Genomic DNA, 16,149 nt, shown 5'->3' with positions numbered 1-16,149 from the left:
CGCGCGATCCTTTCTCTCGCAGCGCGTTCGTGAACACATGGGTTGAACCATTAGCAGTTGCTGGTACAAGTTGTAATACTGACAGTGAAAATTCCTCTACAGAAGAAATTCGTGAACAATTAAGTAATAAAATAGTATAGTTTGTTCATTATAAATTGTTTAGGATTGAGAAAAATTCGCCGCGCTCGATCAAACGAAAATTCACGGATCAGTCGAGAATTTAGGTAAAGGCAAGTGCCGCGGGCCTAACACGGCAGCACCTCGCGCCACGCACCGCGGGAAGCGCCGCGGAAGCAAATTTTCGGCCAATTAGCGCGTTCCGCGCGTACCCCTCGCGATTACGCGGTCGATAGCGTGATCGATGAGGGCAGCATTCCGTCGGAGACAGTCGTAGTGGAGAGAGAGCCGGCTTTGGTCGCAAGTCAGACTAAAACAATTCGCGTTACGGTGTAATAAATGCGTGAATGTACTATCGCGACAAATACGAACAGATTTGCGCGGTATTTTGTGACATATCGAGAGTGAAAAGTTAACAAGTAATCGGATCTCGTTCGCGACGCAACATAGAGGTTCTCGCGACGAATTCGCCATTCTCTCGTGCACGCTACGTGCACGTGATCGAATATTACGAATATTCGGATCCTGCTGGAGGATTTATTGCGATATTCGCGTACAGGTGAATGCATGTCGTGCATTCTCTCTCTCTCTCTCTCTCTCTTCTCTCTCTCTCCCGCGCTCTCTCTCGCAATTGTCGTAGCACGCCGTCGCGACGAGTTCGCCGTTGTATTGTGCACGCTGCGTACACGTGATCGACTCCTGCGAATATTCGAATCCTTCTGGAGGATTCTGTGTGATAGTCACCTGCAGATGAATGCATGTCGTGCATTCTCTCTCTCTCCCTCTCTCCCTCTCTCAGGAGTGTCGTCACAGTGTTTTCGATTTCCAAAATCTTTCACGCGGTGTGCACGTGCAAGCGGCTAGCGACTCAAAGATTTGGCCAGAATCGCTTGCATTATTGTCGTCGAGCGATTGTAATCCTGCGTTAATCTTGTGAGTTAATTTTCGTTGTGAGAAGTGATCGTGAACAAGATAATGTAAGACAATTATTGAATCGCGTTAAATCATATGTGCGCGTTTTCGATAAATTATAACGGTCGTCTACAAGAGGACAAATTTGTTATTGTACGATTCGCGATCGTGACTTTCAAATAGGACATTGTTTTTTTTTTTGCGACAAAAGACATTGGTGTCGATATCGAACAAACAGTGTTCTTTTTGTGATCGCGAGCTTAGAAACGAATAATTGTTTTGTACGACGCTTGATACACAATCAGGCGTTCGATAAGTGATCAATTGTCAAATGTAAATTTGCTGCGCGTACAGCAAACGCTTTCGATTCTCATATCGAGTTTTTTCTTTGGTTTGTTTGTGTCAAGTCCAGGTGACTTTCAGACGTGTGATATAATAAATTGATCTGTTTTTGTTCATCAAACTCAAGACTCCTTTTCAATTCGGCCTCCTGCGTAAATCATCAATCTCAGCGCACACATGGGTGCGCGATCACCCTATTAAGATACAATCCACTCAACAATTATCCTATTGTCCATTCATCACATCTCTCATGAGATTCCTATGATTTCTTTCCAATAAGAAAAAAAGGGGTGAAGGATCTGAGAGGCGGCGCGCGAGACGCGGCCCTAAAAAGGCCGAGCATGCTCGTTCGTCGCAGCTTCGTGTCGGACCACGGTTCATGCCGCGCGTACGCAACATAAATACATTTGTAATATTAATCTAACTTATAAAAATATATTTTATCTTTCCAAAGCGGCAGCAAGAAAAAGAAAATTAAATATAGACAAATATTTAGAAGAAATGTTAGAAGAGAAAAGATTGAAATGTGAAGCAGATAATAAAAAACACACAGAAAAGATGGAACAACTTGATGATATAAAAAGCTTATTAAAAAAGCTAATTGACAAATAGTTTTATATATGTTTAATTTTTTATTTTTAGGGCTCCGACACAATAAAAGGAATTTCTTGTTCTTTATGCAGGATTCACACAGCATAAAAATTAAATTTTCTGATTGGACATCGGACGTCGTACGTCGAATATCGGACGCTGTGTGAATCCTGCATTATTCCTTTCATTGTATTTAAGCTCTTATATTTTTGTTTATTAATGAATATGTTTAATGAATGTTGCTTTTTATGTTCATAGATGTTAGGGCCATTCCTACTGTGGAATGATCCCTATGTTAACAAATTTTGTTTAAATTTTGTTTTAATTTTATTTTGTTTTTTAGTTTATTTGTACTTAATTTTTATTTAAAACATTATTAAAAATTAATGTTAAAAAGAATAAAAGATGAAACAGAAAATGAAAATGAAACTAAAAATGAAACTTTATGTAACTTTATGAAACATTATGTGATAGAATAAGACCTAAAAGACTTTTTCATAGTTTAAGTATTTTTAGGTATAAATTAATAAAAAAATAAGACAAATAAAATAGTTTTTATTTATTAATGGTATACAAATGGTATAAAGATTATAAATAAAGTATACATTCTTAAAAATATATATAATGTATTTTATATGTATATGTATATTATAAAAATAGTTGACGATTTAGAAGTGCTTGGGCGATAAAATCTCTTTTTTGTATGCCTTCTTCTTTAGTTGCACTATCGATAATTTCATGATTTTCATTTTGTCCATCATTAACAATTATAGGTATATCTATTATATCATTATGTAATAAACATATATTATGTAAAATGCAACAAGTTACTATATATTTTGGTATTAAGTCAGTCCTAGTCATTGGTAAAGTATCGAGAATACTTCTAAATCTTCCTTTTAATAATCCCAATGACCTTTCTACAATCATTCGTGAAGAAGAATATATTTTATTATAATTTGTTTGAGTTTCTGTCAAATGCCCATTATCTCGAAAAGGTATCATAATGTATTTTTGTATTCCATATGCAGAATCCCCCAATAAGTGACTATTTTCAGGAAAATTTTCTTCTGTGCACATATTCTGAAATCCTGATAGTCTGAAGACTCTCATATCATGTACGGACCCAACTTGTCCAGCATAACAGTGAATAAATTTTAGACTTGAATCACATATAACCTAAAAAATATTTATTTATAATAATATTAAGTTTATCCAATTCACACACACACACACACACTTTTATGTACCTGTAATTGTATTGAATGATATCCTTTTCTATTTATATAACATTCGGGGTTCTTTTTTGGTGCTGCTATTTTTATATGAGTACCATCAATTGCACCTAATACTTTTGGGAACCCATATCTATTTTTTATTGTTGTCCATGTAGCTGTGGCTTCTTCCAGGGATGGCCATTTTATAAATGTATGCAAATGGTAGTATAAAGCATTGACTACTTTCATAACACTTCTCCAAGCTGTTGCTCTTCCAATACCAAATCGATCACTTACACATCTATTACAAAAATATTCTAGGTCAGATTTTTTTAACATTGTAATTATATACTTAAAGAAAAAAATAAACTAGATAGAAGAATTTTATATATAAAATTATGAAATATTTACCTGTATGAATTGGGTGTGGCCATCATCCAAATAGCTATTAATAATTGCTTCTCAGGTGTTATTGGATGACGCCCGAATTTTTCTGAGTGTTTCTGAAGATGAGGAGTTAATAATTCCAACACAAATATAAATGTTGCCGTTTCATCCTGTACAAAGTACATGACTTTTTATACTTTCTGATATGTAATATTTTATATTTTTGTATTTTTGTTTAATACCTTACCGAAAATGGGTTTTAAATTCCATATCTGAATATAATGATACAATATTTTCAACGTAATTTTTACATTTTGTTCTAGGTATTTTAATTTGTCGTCTCATTTCATTTATTAATTCCATTTCCAAATCGCTTTCACTTGATGACTCACTCGAATCATATATATTCTCGATTAAATTATATGTAATTAATGCAATAACGGTATTATCCATTTCACCAATTTTTCACTCGATGATTATTAGCGAAAAAGGTTAGTTAAAAGTCTGCTGAAAGCGTACTGTAGTGCGTTCCGTTTTACTATTTTGCAGTAGCTTCAAAGTGCACAAAATTAAAAAGGAACGCTGTCAACAGTACACTTGCATGACGTCATAGTGCCAGTACTTGCAGTGCATAATGGAACGCACCCTGTGATTCAAAGTAACGTGTATTGTATATTCGATCAGTAGATTTTCGGAATTTGCGTGCAGCCGTTCTCCGCGAGTGTGTTAAATATTTTTATTTTCGACTCGGCGAGAGAGTCACGAAATTACCGTTATCTCATTGTCACCTTTTTTTTGTATACCGCGCCGTGTCTTGAATTATGTTATTGTGACCTCTGTATATACCGCGTGTCCGCGATAATAAGTTTGAACAGCACACCGTTTACCAATTTTTCTTTGTGAATTCCGTTCGTATAATATTGTCGCGAAATTGTTTAAAGTATTCAATATTGTTATAATTAATGACAATTTAACAGATCGATTCCGTCATACCGACATATTCGCATATATCATTATATTATATTCTTTCATACCGCTAGCCTCAATATTAATGTTTATTATATAATTATATTGTCCATTTATACTTATTACATGTAAAATTGTTAGTCTTAAGTGTTCGAAATATATATATGTTTATTCATGTCAACATGTGTATGTCTTTCTAACTACCTCTCTCTCAACCATAGACCAAAAATCCTATAGACCCGCGACTCACTGCCGAATTTTGACGAGTTACCTTAAGTACCGTTTTCATTAATATCGTGGCGCATTCACACACGACTGGCGCCCAATTTTATCATGAGTTACCGAAAGTACTGAAGTACGAGTAATTAACTCTTTTGTTACCGATTTTTAACGTTTTATGGTTTGAACTAGTAGAATATTTAAATTGAACGCTCCCCTGTCCAAACTTGGCGTTTCGGAGCAGGAAAAGACGTTGCAATGTCCAGATTTAATAAAGATTATTCTCGATGCTTAATCCATACACTGAATCGGAATTTGCGCCGACTTCTTTATCAATTCGCCAGTCTGCAAAAAGGCCACTTTTTGTATTAGTTTTCCAATAAAATTGCACGTCTAAACCACCAAGTCTTAATATAAGTTATATTTAGCTCGTTTATAGAATATAATTGCCTATCGAATTACTACCTTGATGTCTAAAATACGTCTTTTGTATCGACACGTGCAGAGCAGTGGGCAGAGCAAAGAGATTATATTTACAAATACCAATGTCAGTTAAGTTAATATTTGCACTGTTGCCAGATGTAATTCGTGTTCGTATGCGCACGATTCTCACCTAGTTTCGAGCACTCGAATCTTTCATTCAAGAATAGCAGTTGTTGAACGTATTCGCATCTTCGACCGCTCGAATCGTGCGTATGCGCAAGTTTACGAGTGATTCGAGAATAGGGCCCCATGTATTGAAACTTTTACGAGCAAATCTTAAAGATGTTATTCTTTTTATAATCAATGAAGTGTCAATGATATCCAATTTGACTTTAATGTATATACATCTTCGAGTGTCTGGCATATTTGACACTAGTGATTGTGATGATAGTTGGTTTGGTCAAAAGCATATTTTTTTATTCGGAGACTTACTTCAATTACCTCCCGTGCACAAAGTGCCTATCTTTATGCATTTATCAAATGAAAAAATTGTCAAACATCTTGGTTCCTTAAATGCTATTAATTTATGGACGACATTATTTGAACTACGAAGAATTGACAATTAATATGCGTCAACAAAGAGATATATATTTCTTACCGTGAGTTATTGTCGCGAATTCGTATTAGTTTAGTCACAAAATCTAATTGTAAAATTTTAGAAAGTATGTTTTAAAGGTATAAATTAAAAAAAATATCTTTTAAAGGTATCTTTAAAAGGTATCTTAAAAAATATCTTTTAAAGGTATTGTTCGAAAATCGAACGTCAAAAAAGTTGAAAAGTCTTAAAACATTATTGCATTAAAATTTATGCAGTCTTTTCATTCACATGCAACATGCATCATGCTTAATTTTATATTAATATTATTTTCAAATAGCGCTCGGCCGCACAGGTATACGTATACCCCGCGCCTGCGAAAAGGAAGCGCTTACGTCAAATCTCATATAATGGTAAACACCGCGGTCGCGCGAGAGGAGATACAATTTAGTTACCGATAATAACAAAACGACTATTTTCCTGAAAGTAAATAATTACACTAAACGCTCTTTCGCCCTCAGCCGAACGATAAAATTAAGAGAATCTTTCTCGACTATTCTAGAAATACGGGCCTATATAAACCTCCTCTCTCGTGATCGCGGCGTTCTTTTCCAATTGCTTGTCGCGTCAAGAGTGTGTTTATACTTTACGAAAAAGATCGCTTGTCTTTTTCGTTTTTCACGCTTAATTACCGTTGCTTGCGGACACTCAGTAATTTATCTTCGACCCGGCTTTTCTCTCGCTTATTGCATTCATTCTAATACGTTCGACTCAGCTATTTTTTTGGTAAATTCTGTGCGGTTAAACAATTGTATTTTTTGTTAATAGTTGAAATATATTTTTGTTAATGATACGCGTATGTCGAGTGCAGTACTTCTCTATCATCTCGCTTCCGACCTTCCCTTCCCGCTATCCGTTGTGCACATTTTTTGGTCCTTCGAGCCGGATCCTCCGGAACCTCCTTTGAATCCGGTGCCACGGAAGCGATAGTGCATCAGTGTCGGTGACCAGTGCTTCTGGAAAAAAGAGACAGAGTAAGAGATGGCCGACACTAAGGCAATTATTGCCACCGCCACAGTGTTATACGGCAAGATCTCTCGCGCGTACGAGAACCTTAGGAAGCTCGGCGAGGCCAATATCATCCTTGGGGCGGTGGAGTCCCGGCTTCTAAACCTCGAGAAGCTGTGGGAGAAATTCGACGGGATTAACGATACGTTAGCCGATCGCGTTGACGAAATACGCCACGATGTCTACGCAAAACAAGACATCCCTTCGTTGGGCGAAGAGGCTTACCTGCAGAACAAGGGCCTCATGCTCGACTTAAAGAGTGCTCTCCAGATTCAACTGCAGGCAGTCAGCTCTACCTCGATCGCAACAACGACTTCCGCTCCTCGGACAGCGCTGCCGAAAATCCAGCCGCCGACCTTCGCCGGAAAATACGAGGACTGGCCTTCGTTCAGAGATCTTTTCCAATCGATCATCGGCCGGAACCAGGCAGCAAAACCTGTGGAGAAGCTGCATTATTTAAAGCTTTGCGTAAAAGGTGACGCTGACTTGCTTATTCGGAACCTCAGCATCACGGACGATAACTACGACATTGCCTGGAAGACGCTGAGTGACTATTACGAAAACAAAAGATTACTGACGCGTAATTATCTCAACAATTTTTTGATGTTGACCAAGATGAAGAGCGAATCCGCCGCTGAATTGAGGAGGCTTTTCCACGGAGTCAAAACTACGGTCAGCTCACTAAAGAGCATCGATCAACCAATAGACCGCACGGAAGACCTCTTCGTCCACCTAGTCGTCGAGCTCCTCGACAATCGCTCCAGGCGAGAATGGGAGAGTGACATAAGTCACACGACGAATCCGCCCTCCTACTCCGAGCTGGAGGCCTTCATAGAACGCCGACTTTATACATTGGAGGTGCTGTTTCCGGCCAGGAACGAAAGCGGCAGCCACAGCACTTCAAAGTCAACGCGGAGCCACCACGTAAAAAAGCAAGACCCGAAAGAGAAGCCCAGGGGCCGGTGCTCCATCTGTCAGGGGGACCACTTTGTGATGTTCTGCGGCGACTACAAGGGCAAGACGGCGATGGCTCGCAAACAGCTCGTCAGTGAACACAAACTCTGCTCGAACTGCCTTGGACGCCATCAATTTTCGGAGTGCGCGTCGAAGAAGACGTGTACAGCGTGTGGCAGTCAACATCACTCCTCGCTTCACGACGCCTTCCGGGAAGCCGAGCCCTCCACAACTTCACATGTGGCTCAAGGTACACATTCTTCCTCCGCTACGGTGCTGCTCGCCACGGCCAGGGTCCGCGTCCTCGACTGCCACGGATCTTGGCAGTCCGCTCGCGCCCTAATCGACCAGGGATCCGAATCATCCCTCATCTCGGAACGATTAGCGCAGCGACTACGACTCCCTCGAATAGCAGCCGCCGTGAGTGTCTATGCAGTCGGAGAAAGAAGGACCGGAGTAGCAAAAGGGAAGGTGAGACTTACCCTGCAGTCGCGCAGCGGTGAATCGTCCACCTTCGTCGACGCGTTGGTGCTGCCGAAACTGACATTGTTCTCCGGAGGCTGTCGCAGCCGTATGAGCTCTTGGACCCATCTGAAGGACCTGGAGCTCGCCGACCCGGAATTCAGCTTCTCGGACCCCGTCGACATCCTGTTGGGAGCCGACGTATATGGGACCATCATTCGCCAGGGCCTACACAAGGGAGGTCCTCAGGAGCCTGTAGCGCAACAAACCTCGTTGGGCTGGATCTTTTCGGGTACCGTTAACTCGACGGCGCCCGGCCAACGTGTTTCCACTCACCATTGCCAAATCGAGGAGGACATCACCTGCTTGGTGCGGCGGTTCTGGGAGCAGGAGGAAGTTCGTCGGCCATCTCCGATCCTCACCAAGGCCGAACTGGAGTGCGAAGAACACTACCGCCGACATCATACTCGCTCTCCAGACGACCGGTACATCGTGCGGCTGCCAACGATCGAGCCTATCCCTGACCTGTCGGGGACTCGACGCGCCGCAAGTCGTGCTCTGCATCATATAGGAAAAAAGATTCGAGAAAGAGAGCGACTTCCAAAGCATGTATGTCGAGTTTATGCAAAATTACAAGGACCTTAACCATATGATGCCTGCGCCAGAACCAGCTGAATCGCATCGAGGTGCCTGCTACCTGCCGCATCATGGTGTGTTACGTCCAGACAGCACCTCCACAAAATTGAGGGTAGTTTTCAACGGTTCGAGCTCCTTGCCTAACGGAGACTCCCTCAACAAAAATCTCGCCACAGGACCGAATCTGCTTCCATCACTGGCCGACATTCTGCTGCGTTGGCGACGCCATCGCTTCGTCTTCGCGACCGATATCGAAAAAATGTATCGGCAGATCCTGGTACATCCAGACGACCGAAGTCTGCAACGAATCCTATGGAGAGATAATTATAAAACCGACGTTCAAGAGTATTGGTTGTGCACCGTTACATACGGGCTATCATGTGCTCCGTATCTGGCCATTCGCACCTTACGCCAACTCGCCGAGGATGAGGAGCATCGCTTTCCAAAAGGCGCCGATATCCTGCGGGGCGATGTCTACATGGACGACATCCTGTCCGGTGCCAAAAATCTAGAGGATGCAGAAACCATGATAAGACAGCTGACGAGTATATGCACGGCGGGCGGGTTCACGCTCAAAAAATGGTCCACCAACGCCTCCTACCTGCTGAGCCTCGTGGAACCGGACGCGCGCCTGCAACAAGAGGCCAGATGGTGGCTGCCCGGAGAGAGTCACTCCACTCTCGGACTTCGATGGCAACCGTGCAACGATCGCTTTCGCCTTCGCCACTCATAAGATCACCCTCTCGGCTGTCACCAAAAGATCGGTCCTCTCCTTGACGGCGAAATTGTTTGATCCACTCGACTGGCTGTCTCCCACTACCGTGCTGGCCAAGATCAACATTCAAACTATCTGGCTGCTGGGCCTTGACTGGGACGCGTCTCTGCCAACCGAGGAAGCGAGGAAATGGCTGCGGTTCCAGGAAGAGCTGGATGCATTGGAAAACCTGGGTGTGCCTCGTTGGTTAGGCAGCGTAGCGGACTCCCATCAGGAAATTCACGGGTTTGCCGATGCCTCCGAACGTGCCTACTGCCGCCGTCCTCTACCTGCGAACCAAAACAAACGGAAGTAGCAGAGTGACACTGTTGGCTGCGAAGACCAAGGTGGCTCCGTTGAAGCAGGTATCCTCACCTCGTTTAGAGTTATCGGCCGCCAGTCTTCTCGCTCGACTGGTCGCCCACGTTGTCCCTCTTATTGGCGCAGAGAAGGCACCTCTACACCTGTGGTCGGATTCCACTGTGACTCTCGGTTGGATTCGGGGTCACCCCTCGTCCTGGGTCACCTACGTGGCTAACCGAGTGAGCGAGATCCAGACGCTAACTCCGGACGCCTACTGGCATCACGTCCCCGGCCGAGATAATCCCGCGGACTGCGCTTCCAGAGGACTCTACCCCAGCGAGTTGGAGGACAACTCACTCTGGTGGCAAGGTCCGTCGTGGCTATCAGCCGGGAGCCACCCTTGGACGACCAACAGCGAGGAGCTTCCAGAGGATGACCTTTCAGAGAGGCGAGTCCGCACCCACGTCGCCGCCATCGCCGAACTGAGGACCGAACCTGAGATGCTGCTCCGATACTCCTCGCTACAACGATTGCTCCGGATCACAGCGTGGTGCCGTCGCTGGTTGCGGATCCACCGTCAGCCCCACCACGAGCACGGCCAGCTCGGCTTGATCAGCGCCGACGAAATCGAGGAAGCCCGGATCTCTTGGTTAAAGACAGTCCAGGCAGCAGCATACAAAGATGAAATTAGTCATCTACAAAGGGAGCAACCCCTGCCGTCGCGAAGCTCCCTGCTAAAGCTCAGTCCATTTTTGGACAGCGAGGGGCTCCTACGCGTCGGCGGGCGCCTGGAACATGCTCAGCTGCCATTCGATGCCACGCATCTACCAATACTACCAAGCAAATCGAACTACACTTGCCTCATCATCGACGACCACCACAAGCGAACGCTGCACGGCGGTACCCAGCTGTCTTTGTGTTCTCTTCGCCAAGAGTATTGGATTCCTCGAGGTCGCTCGCTGGTGAAGAGCCGCATCAGCCGCTGCGTAAGGTGCACAAGGTGGCGGGCCGCCACTCCTCAGCCACTGATGGAAAATCTTCCCGCTCCAAGGGTCACGCCAGGCCGGTCGTTCCTTCATACCGGCGTAGACTACGCCGGACCGGTTTGGATGCGAACAACAAGGGACCGTGGACACAAGACGACCAAAGGGTTTATCGTTGTGTTTGTTTGTTTAGCCTCCAGGGCAGTTCACATCGACGCCGCCTCGGACTACACCGCCGACGCCTTCCTTGCCGCCTTGCGCCGGTTCATCGCCAGGAGAGGAGTGTGCCACTCGTTGTATAGCGACTGCGGCACCACCTTCGTGGGTGCCGACAAGCAGCTAAAGCAACTGTTCTCCACTGCCAGTGCGGACGAACGCCGCATAGCATCCTGTGCCGCCCAAGAAAAAATCCGGTGGCGTTTTAACCCGCCGGCGGCACCTAACTTTGGCGGCTTGTGAGAAGCCGCCGTGAAGGCCATGAAGCATCATCTTTGGCGAGTCATAGGTGAAGCAACCCTCACCTATGAAGAGATGGCGACCCTACTCGCCCAGATTGAGGCCTGCCTCAATTCCCGACCGCTGCAGCCATTATCTGACGACCCGGAGGATTTAGCAGCTCTGACACCCGGTCACTTCCTGGTCGGCTCCGCTCTCGCGACGATCCCCGAGCCGTCGCTCGAACGAGAGCCGTCGGCGCGTCTCTCCCGGTGGCAGCTCCTGCAACAAATAAAGGACCATTTCTGGTCTCGGTGGGTCAACGAATATTTAAACACGCTGGCCCATCGACCGAAATGGTCCCGAATTAATCAGGAGGCTCGCGTCGGTCGACTCTGCCTAGTACGGAACGAGATCACTCCACCAACACGGTGGCTGCTTGCGCGCATAACGCGACTGCACTCCGGTTCCGACGGTAACGTTTGCGTAGTCGACGTCCGCACCGCGGGCACCAATTTAACGCGACCCGTGAATAAACTAGTATTTCTGACCGACGGCTCCGAAGCCTCACCGTAATTAAAGGGCACGCGTCGCATAATTTTTGTCTTGAAACTCTTCGTTGATCCATCTTCACATTCACTTGCACATCAATCATCACCTCATTCTACTCATTGCTCCTCTCTTCTTATCCCTACACCCCGCTCATCGCTCCACCGTTCTTATCACAATCACGACACATACACTATCACTATACGCCACATTTTCCTGAAGATCGAAATTATCACGGTCTGCGCAACGCTTTAGCCTACACGCTTCTAACCATTACACTCGAGAATAAACAGCTGATCGATTCAGCATTCCTTTGCCTAAATCCGGCGGAGCACGTGCGCTCCACGTGTGCTTCACGCGCGAACGCGTGAATAAGCTCGCGCCTCCACGCTCGAACTTCTAATTTGATTGCAGTATACTGCAAGGCGGGCGGAATGTTCGAAAATCGAACGTCAAAAAAGCTGAAAAGTCTTAAAACATTATTGCATTAAAATTCATGCAGTCTTTTCATTCACATGCAACATGCATCATGCTTAATTTTATATTAATATTATTTTCAAATAGCGCTCGGCCGCACAGGTATACGTATACCCCGCGCCTGCGAAAAGGAAGCGCTTACGTCAAATCTCATATAATGGTAAACATCGCGGTCGCGCGAGAGGAGATACAATTTAGTTATTGATAATAACAAAACGACTATTTTCCTGAAAGTAAATAATTACACTAAACGCTCTTTCGCCCTCAGCCGAACGATAAAATTAAGAGAATCTTTCTCGACTATTCTAGAAATACGGGCCTATATAAACCTCCTCTCTCGTGATCGCGGCGCTCTTTTCCGATTGCTTGTCGCGTCAAGAGTGTGTTTATACTTTACGAAAAAGATCGCTTGTCTTTTTCGTTTTTCACGCTTAATTACCGTTGCTTGCGGACACTCAGTAATTTATCTTCGACCCGGCTTTTCCCTCGCTTATTGCATTCATTCTAATACGTTCGACTCGGCTATTTTTTTGGTAAATTCTGTGCGGTTAAACAATTGTATTTTTTGTTAATAGTTGAAATATATTTTTGTTAACGATACGCGTGTGTCGAGTGCAGTACTTCTCTATCGTCTCGCTTCCGACCCGCTATCCGTTGTGCACAGGTATAAATTTAAAAAAATATCTTTCAAAGGTGAATCTTTCGAATCTAGATTAAATGAGTTATGTGATTTTATTAATAATTTGTCATCAGACACTGTTTATTGCCTACTTGTAATATGTGTGATGTTCTTAATAATGCAATGTTAAGTCGTATTGTTTCCAAAGAAATATTATTAATTGCTGAAGACACGATTAACTGTGTTCCATATTTAAAAAAAAACGCATTAAAAGTATTGTCAAATAACGATGATGATAATTCAAAAACAGCTGGACTTTCAAAACAAATTAAAATTAAAATTGGAGCAAAAGTTATGAGTCGACGTAATATCGATGCTAGTTTCGGTCTTGTAAACAGTACAATTGCTAAAGTAATTTCAATTGTACAAGATACATCTACTGATTACGTAGAAAAGGTTAAACTTTTTTCTGTTGGTAAGAGCAGTCGCTCGGAAAGTGAAAGACGCGGGTACAATTCCCGCTTCAGCGACTTTTCGGACCTATATTTTTCGCGCCTATTTCTTCATATGTAAGTTTCGAGATTAATTTATATATGGAACTTAGTGATCTCAAATCAAGAGATACAGTTCCGAATAATTAATTTTTTGTGCTTTGGCCCTGTTGGCCGATTTAAAAAAAACATCATATTTATATTCTTAATATTGAGAGCCAATAAAAATATTTCTTTCTGATTTTATTCACGCCTTGGCCTAATTACGGCGTTATTTACTAACATCTACTAAAAGGCAAATAAAAAATATAGGATCGAAAGGGTCTGAATAGCTAAGTTGGTAAGAGCAGTCGTCCGGAAAGTGAAAGACGCGGGTTCGATTCCCGCTTCAGCGACTTTTTGGACCTATATTTTTCGTGCCTATTTCTTCATATGTAAGTTTCGAGATTAATTTATATATGGAACTTAGTGATCTCAAACCAAAAGATACAGTTCCGAATAATTAATTTTTCATGCTTTGGCTCTGTTGGCCGATTTAAAAAAAACATTTATATTTTTTAAAGATGTTTATATAGAATTAATCTTATTTGTTTTAACTTTAAGATATACCTATTGCAATAACTAATTAAACAGTATGCTAATGAATTCCGTACATTTACGTTATAAATATTTGCACTTTTAAATTAAATAAATTATTTAGTAGTTTATGATACATTGTAGTAATTATTTTTTTATATAATTATATATTTGAATGTGGAATCAGATCTTTTATTCGGAAGTAACTATATTCTCGAATCTACTTTCTCTCAATACTGATCCATCATATTGGATCCGCAATTTTGAATTTTGCAATCCCGATATTAAAACATTATTGATCTCAAAAACTATTTGATAAATGTTTAACCAGAACTTGGTTTAATTAAAAATTCATCCATGTCATCGATTTTAATTGTCTTCAAATCGATTGAATGACGCTATTTTCAATAGTTTTGATAAATTTTCAATACTTTCCTCAGGTCTCTAGGAAAAAAGACCATCATTTTTACATCTTATGTGGTTCATAGATACCCATGGAACTCGAATTTTAGGTTCCATCGATAATCGAGAAATCGACCTTTTTTAACATCCTCCTTTAACAGTCATTGCTCCTTTATAATGGGAGTAAAATTTTACACATTTTAAACATTTTGGCTGTTGTATTTTTATTTCAGTGCAATCTATCACTGATGTAGTTGAATGAAATTTATTAAAGCTCTTTGGCATGTTTCGCATAATTTCTTCTTTTAAAACTCTTAAAACAACTGATTTGAGAATAGAAGCTAATTTTGGCACTGTAAGTACGAACCAATCAACATGGCCGTTTTAGAGTCCGCCGTAGTATTGTTTACATATACGTGATGTGATTTATTATTCAATACAAATACTAAAATAAACTGTATTTATGCACTAAAGTACAAGGTGCAACGTATTTGTGCCTATAAAGAAAATTGTCTTAGTAAAAATGGAATTTTCACTTCAGCATCGCAAAAAAGTACTGGTAAAGGAAAGTGTTGTGTTAAAACTTGTAATAGTAAAAAATGTAAAAATCTGGAGTAAAGTTTTCCAAAAGCTGAAAGTGCTAAAATTGCAAGAAAAAATTTATTTCAAAAAATTAAAATGATGGATAAAAGATCTGACTGGTTAAGACCATTTGAAGGTTAAGGATTATAATGAAGTTTATTGTTTATTGGTGTGCTCATTACATTTTGCAGCAAAGAATTATTTCTTTCCCGGTATGTGTATATATTATTTTTATTTACTAATACAATAGAATAAATTACTTATTAACTATTATGTGATAGATGTACATACTAAGAGAAGAGTATTAAAAGCAAATGCAGTTCCAAAATCAGTAAGCTTTTCAAAAAAGAGCAAAATTTTAGAAAAAAAAGAGAGCTGTAAGTATATTTATTTTGCACTAGTGTATGTTTTTAGTATGTAAAATATTTTAATTTGTATTTTAATTTAGGAAAGAAGATCACTTAAATCAGTATCAAAGGTTGACACGACACAGAAAGATTTTTGTCAAGAGAATGTCATTTGTGAAGCAAATTTTACAAATAATACGCATAAACCTTCACCTTCAAATGTAAATATTTATACACAAGGAAAGTCAGAAAAAAGATATGGATCAGCCTGTACTTTACGTGGAATGGAATCAGTAAACTATGACGTATACTATGAAGAACATGTTTGCTGCGATGCGATATTCATGTACCAAGTATTGACAACTTAGAAGAAGATAAAAAAGTAAAAATTAATATGAAAAACAAGAAAATTGCAGAAATTAAGACTTACTGTGAAAAAAGTGTACAAGTAACTAGCGGTGATGTTATTATTTTTCTTTGCTTCATCCATAAAAACTGAGAGATTTAAATTGCTGTATGTAATATTCAGTCATTCAGTATTTTAGATAAATCAAAGCTGGGAGCACAGGCTTTTACATAATGCATAAACATAAACCATAGCGCATAACGGAACGCGCAGCAACGCACAATGCAATACATACAGCGGGGAGCACACACTTTTGCATAAGCGCATAAGCGTAAGCATAAGAATCTTGATTGGTCTATAAACGTATGCACAAGAAATTCAACCAATCGAATTTCT

General features: G+C 41.5%; 2 protein-coding genes and 1 long non-coding RNA gene across 3 annotated transcripts; 2 read left to right on the top strand and 1 right to left on the bottom strand.

Moving 5' to 3' along the window:
* Positions 1 to 3,858: 3,858 nt before the first annotated feature.
* Positions 3,859 to 9,180, bottom strand: LOC114935831 (uncharacterized). Its single transcript, XR_014924020.1, has 4 exons — positions 8,590 to 9,180; positions 8,274 to 8,506; positions 7,063 to 7,273; positions 3,859 to 6,951 (listed from the first exon to the last, which is right to left on the bottom strand). It is a non-coding gene; the product is annotated as an uncharacterized LOC114935831 (long non-coding RNA).
* Positions 9,181 to 10,446: 1,266 nt separating this feature from the next.
* On the top strand, positions 10,447 to 11,388 carry LOC114935826 (uncharacterized). Its single transcript, XM_029308723.2, has one exon. The coding sequence runs from the start codon at positions 10,447 to 10,449 to the stop codon at positions 11,386 to 11,388; it is 942 nt and encodes a 313-aa protein (XP_029164556.2).
* Positions 11,389 to 11,406: 18 nt separating this feature from the next.
* On the top strand, positions 11,407 to 11,940 carry LOC146724563 (uncharacterized). The gene has a single exon (XM_085479641.1). It carries the CDS (start codon positions 11,407 to 11,409, stop codon positions 11,938 to 11,940), a length of 534 nt encoding a protein of 177 aa, XP_085335767.1.
* The last annotated feature ends 4,209 nt before the right edge of the window (positions 11,941 to 16,149 follow it).

This window comes from Nylanderia fulva, unplaced genomic scaffold, assembly GCF_048542155.1.
Source record: "Nylanderia fulva isolate GAGA-0341 unplaced genomic scaffold, ASM4854215v1 Scaffold126, whole genome shotgun sequence".
Taxonomy (NCBI): Eukaryota; Metazoa; Arthropoda; class Insecta; order Hymenoptera; family Formicidae; genus Nylanderia; species Nylanderia fulva.
Note: the sequence above shows the minus strand (reverse complement) of the source record. Positions and strands in the feature narration are given on the sequence as shown.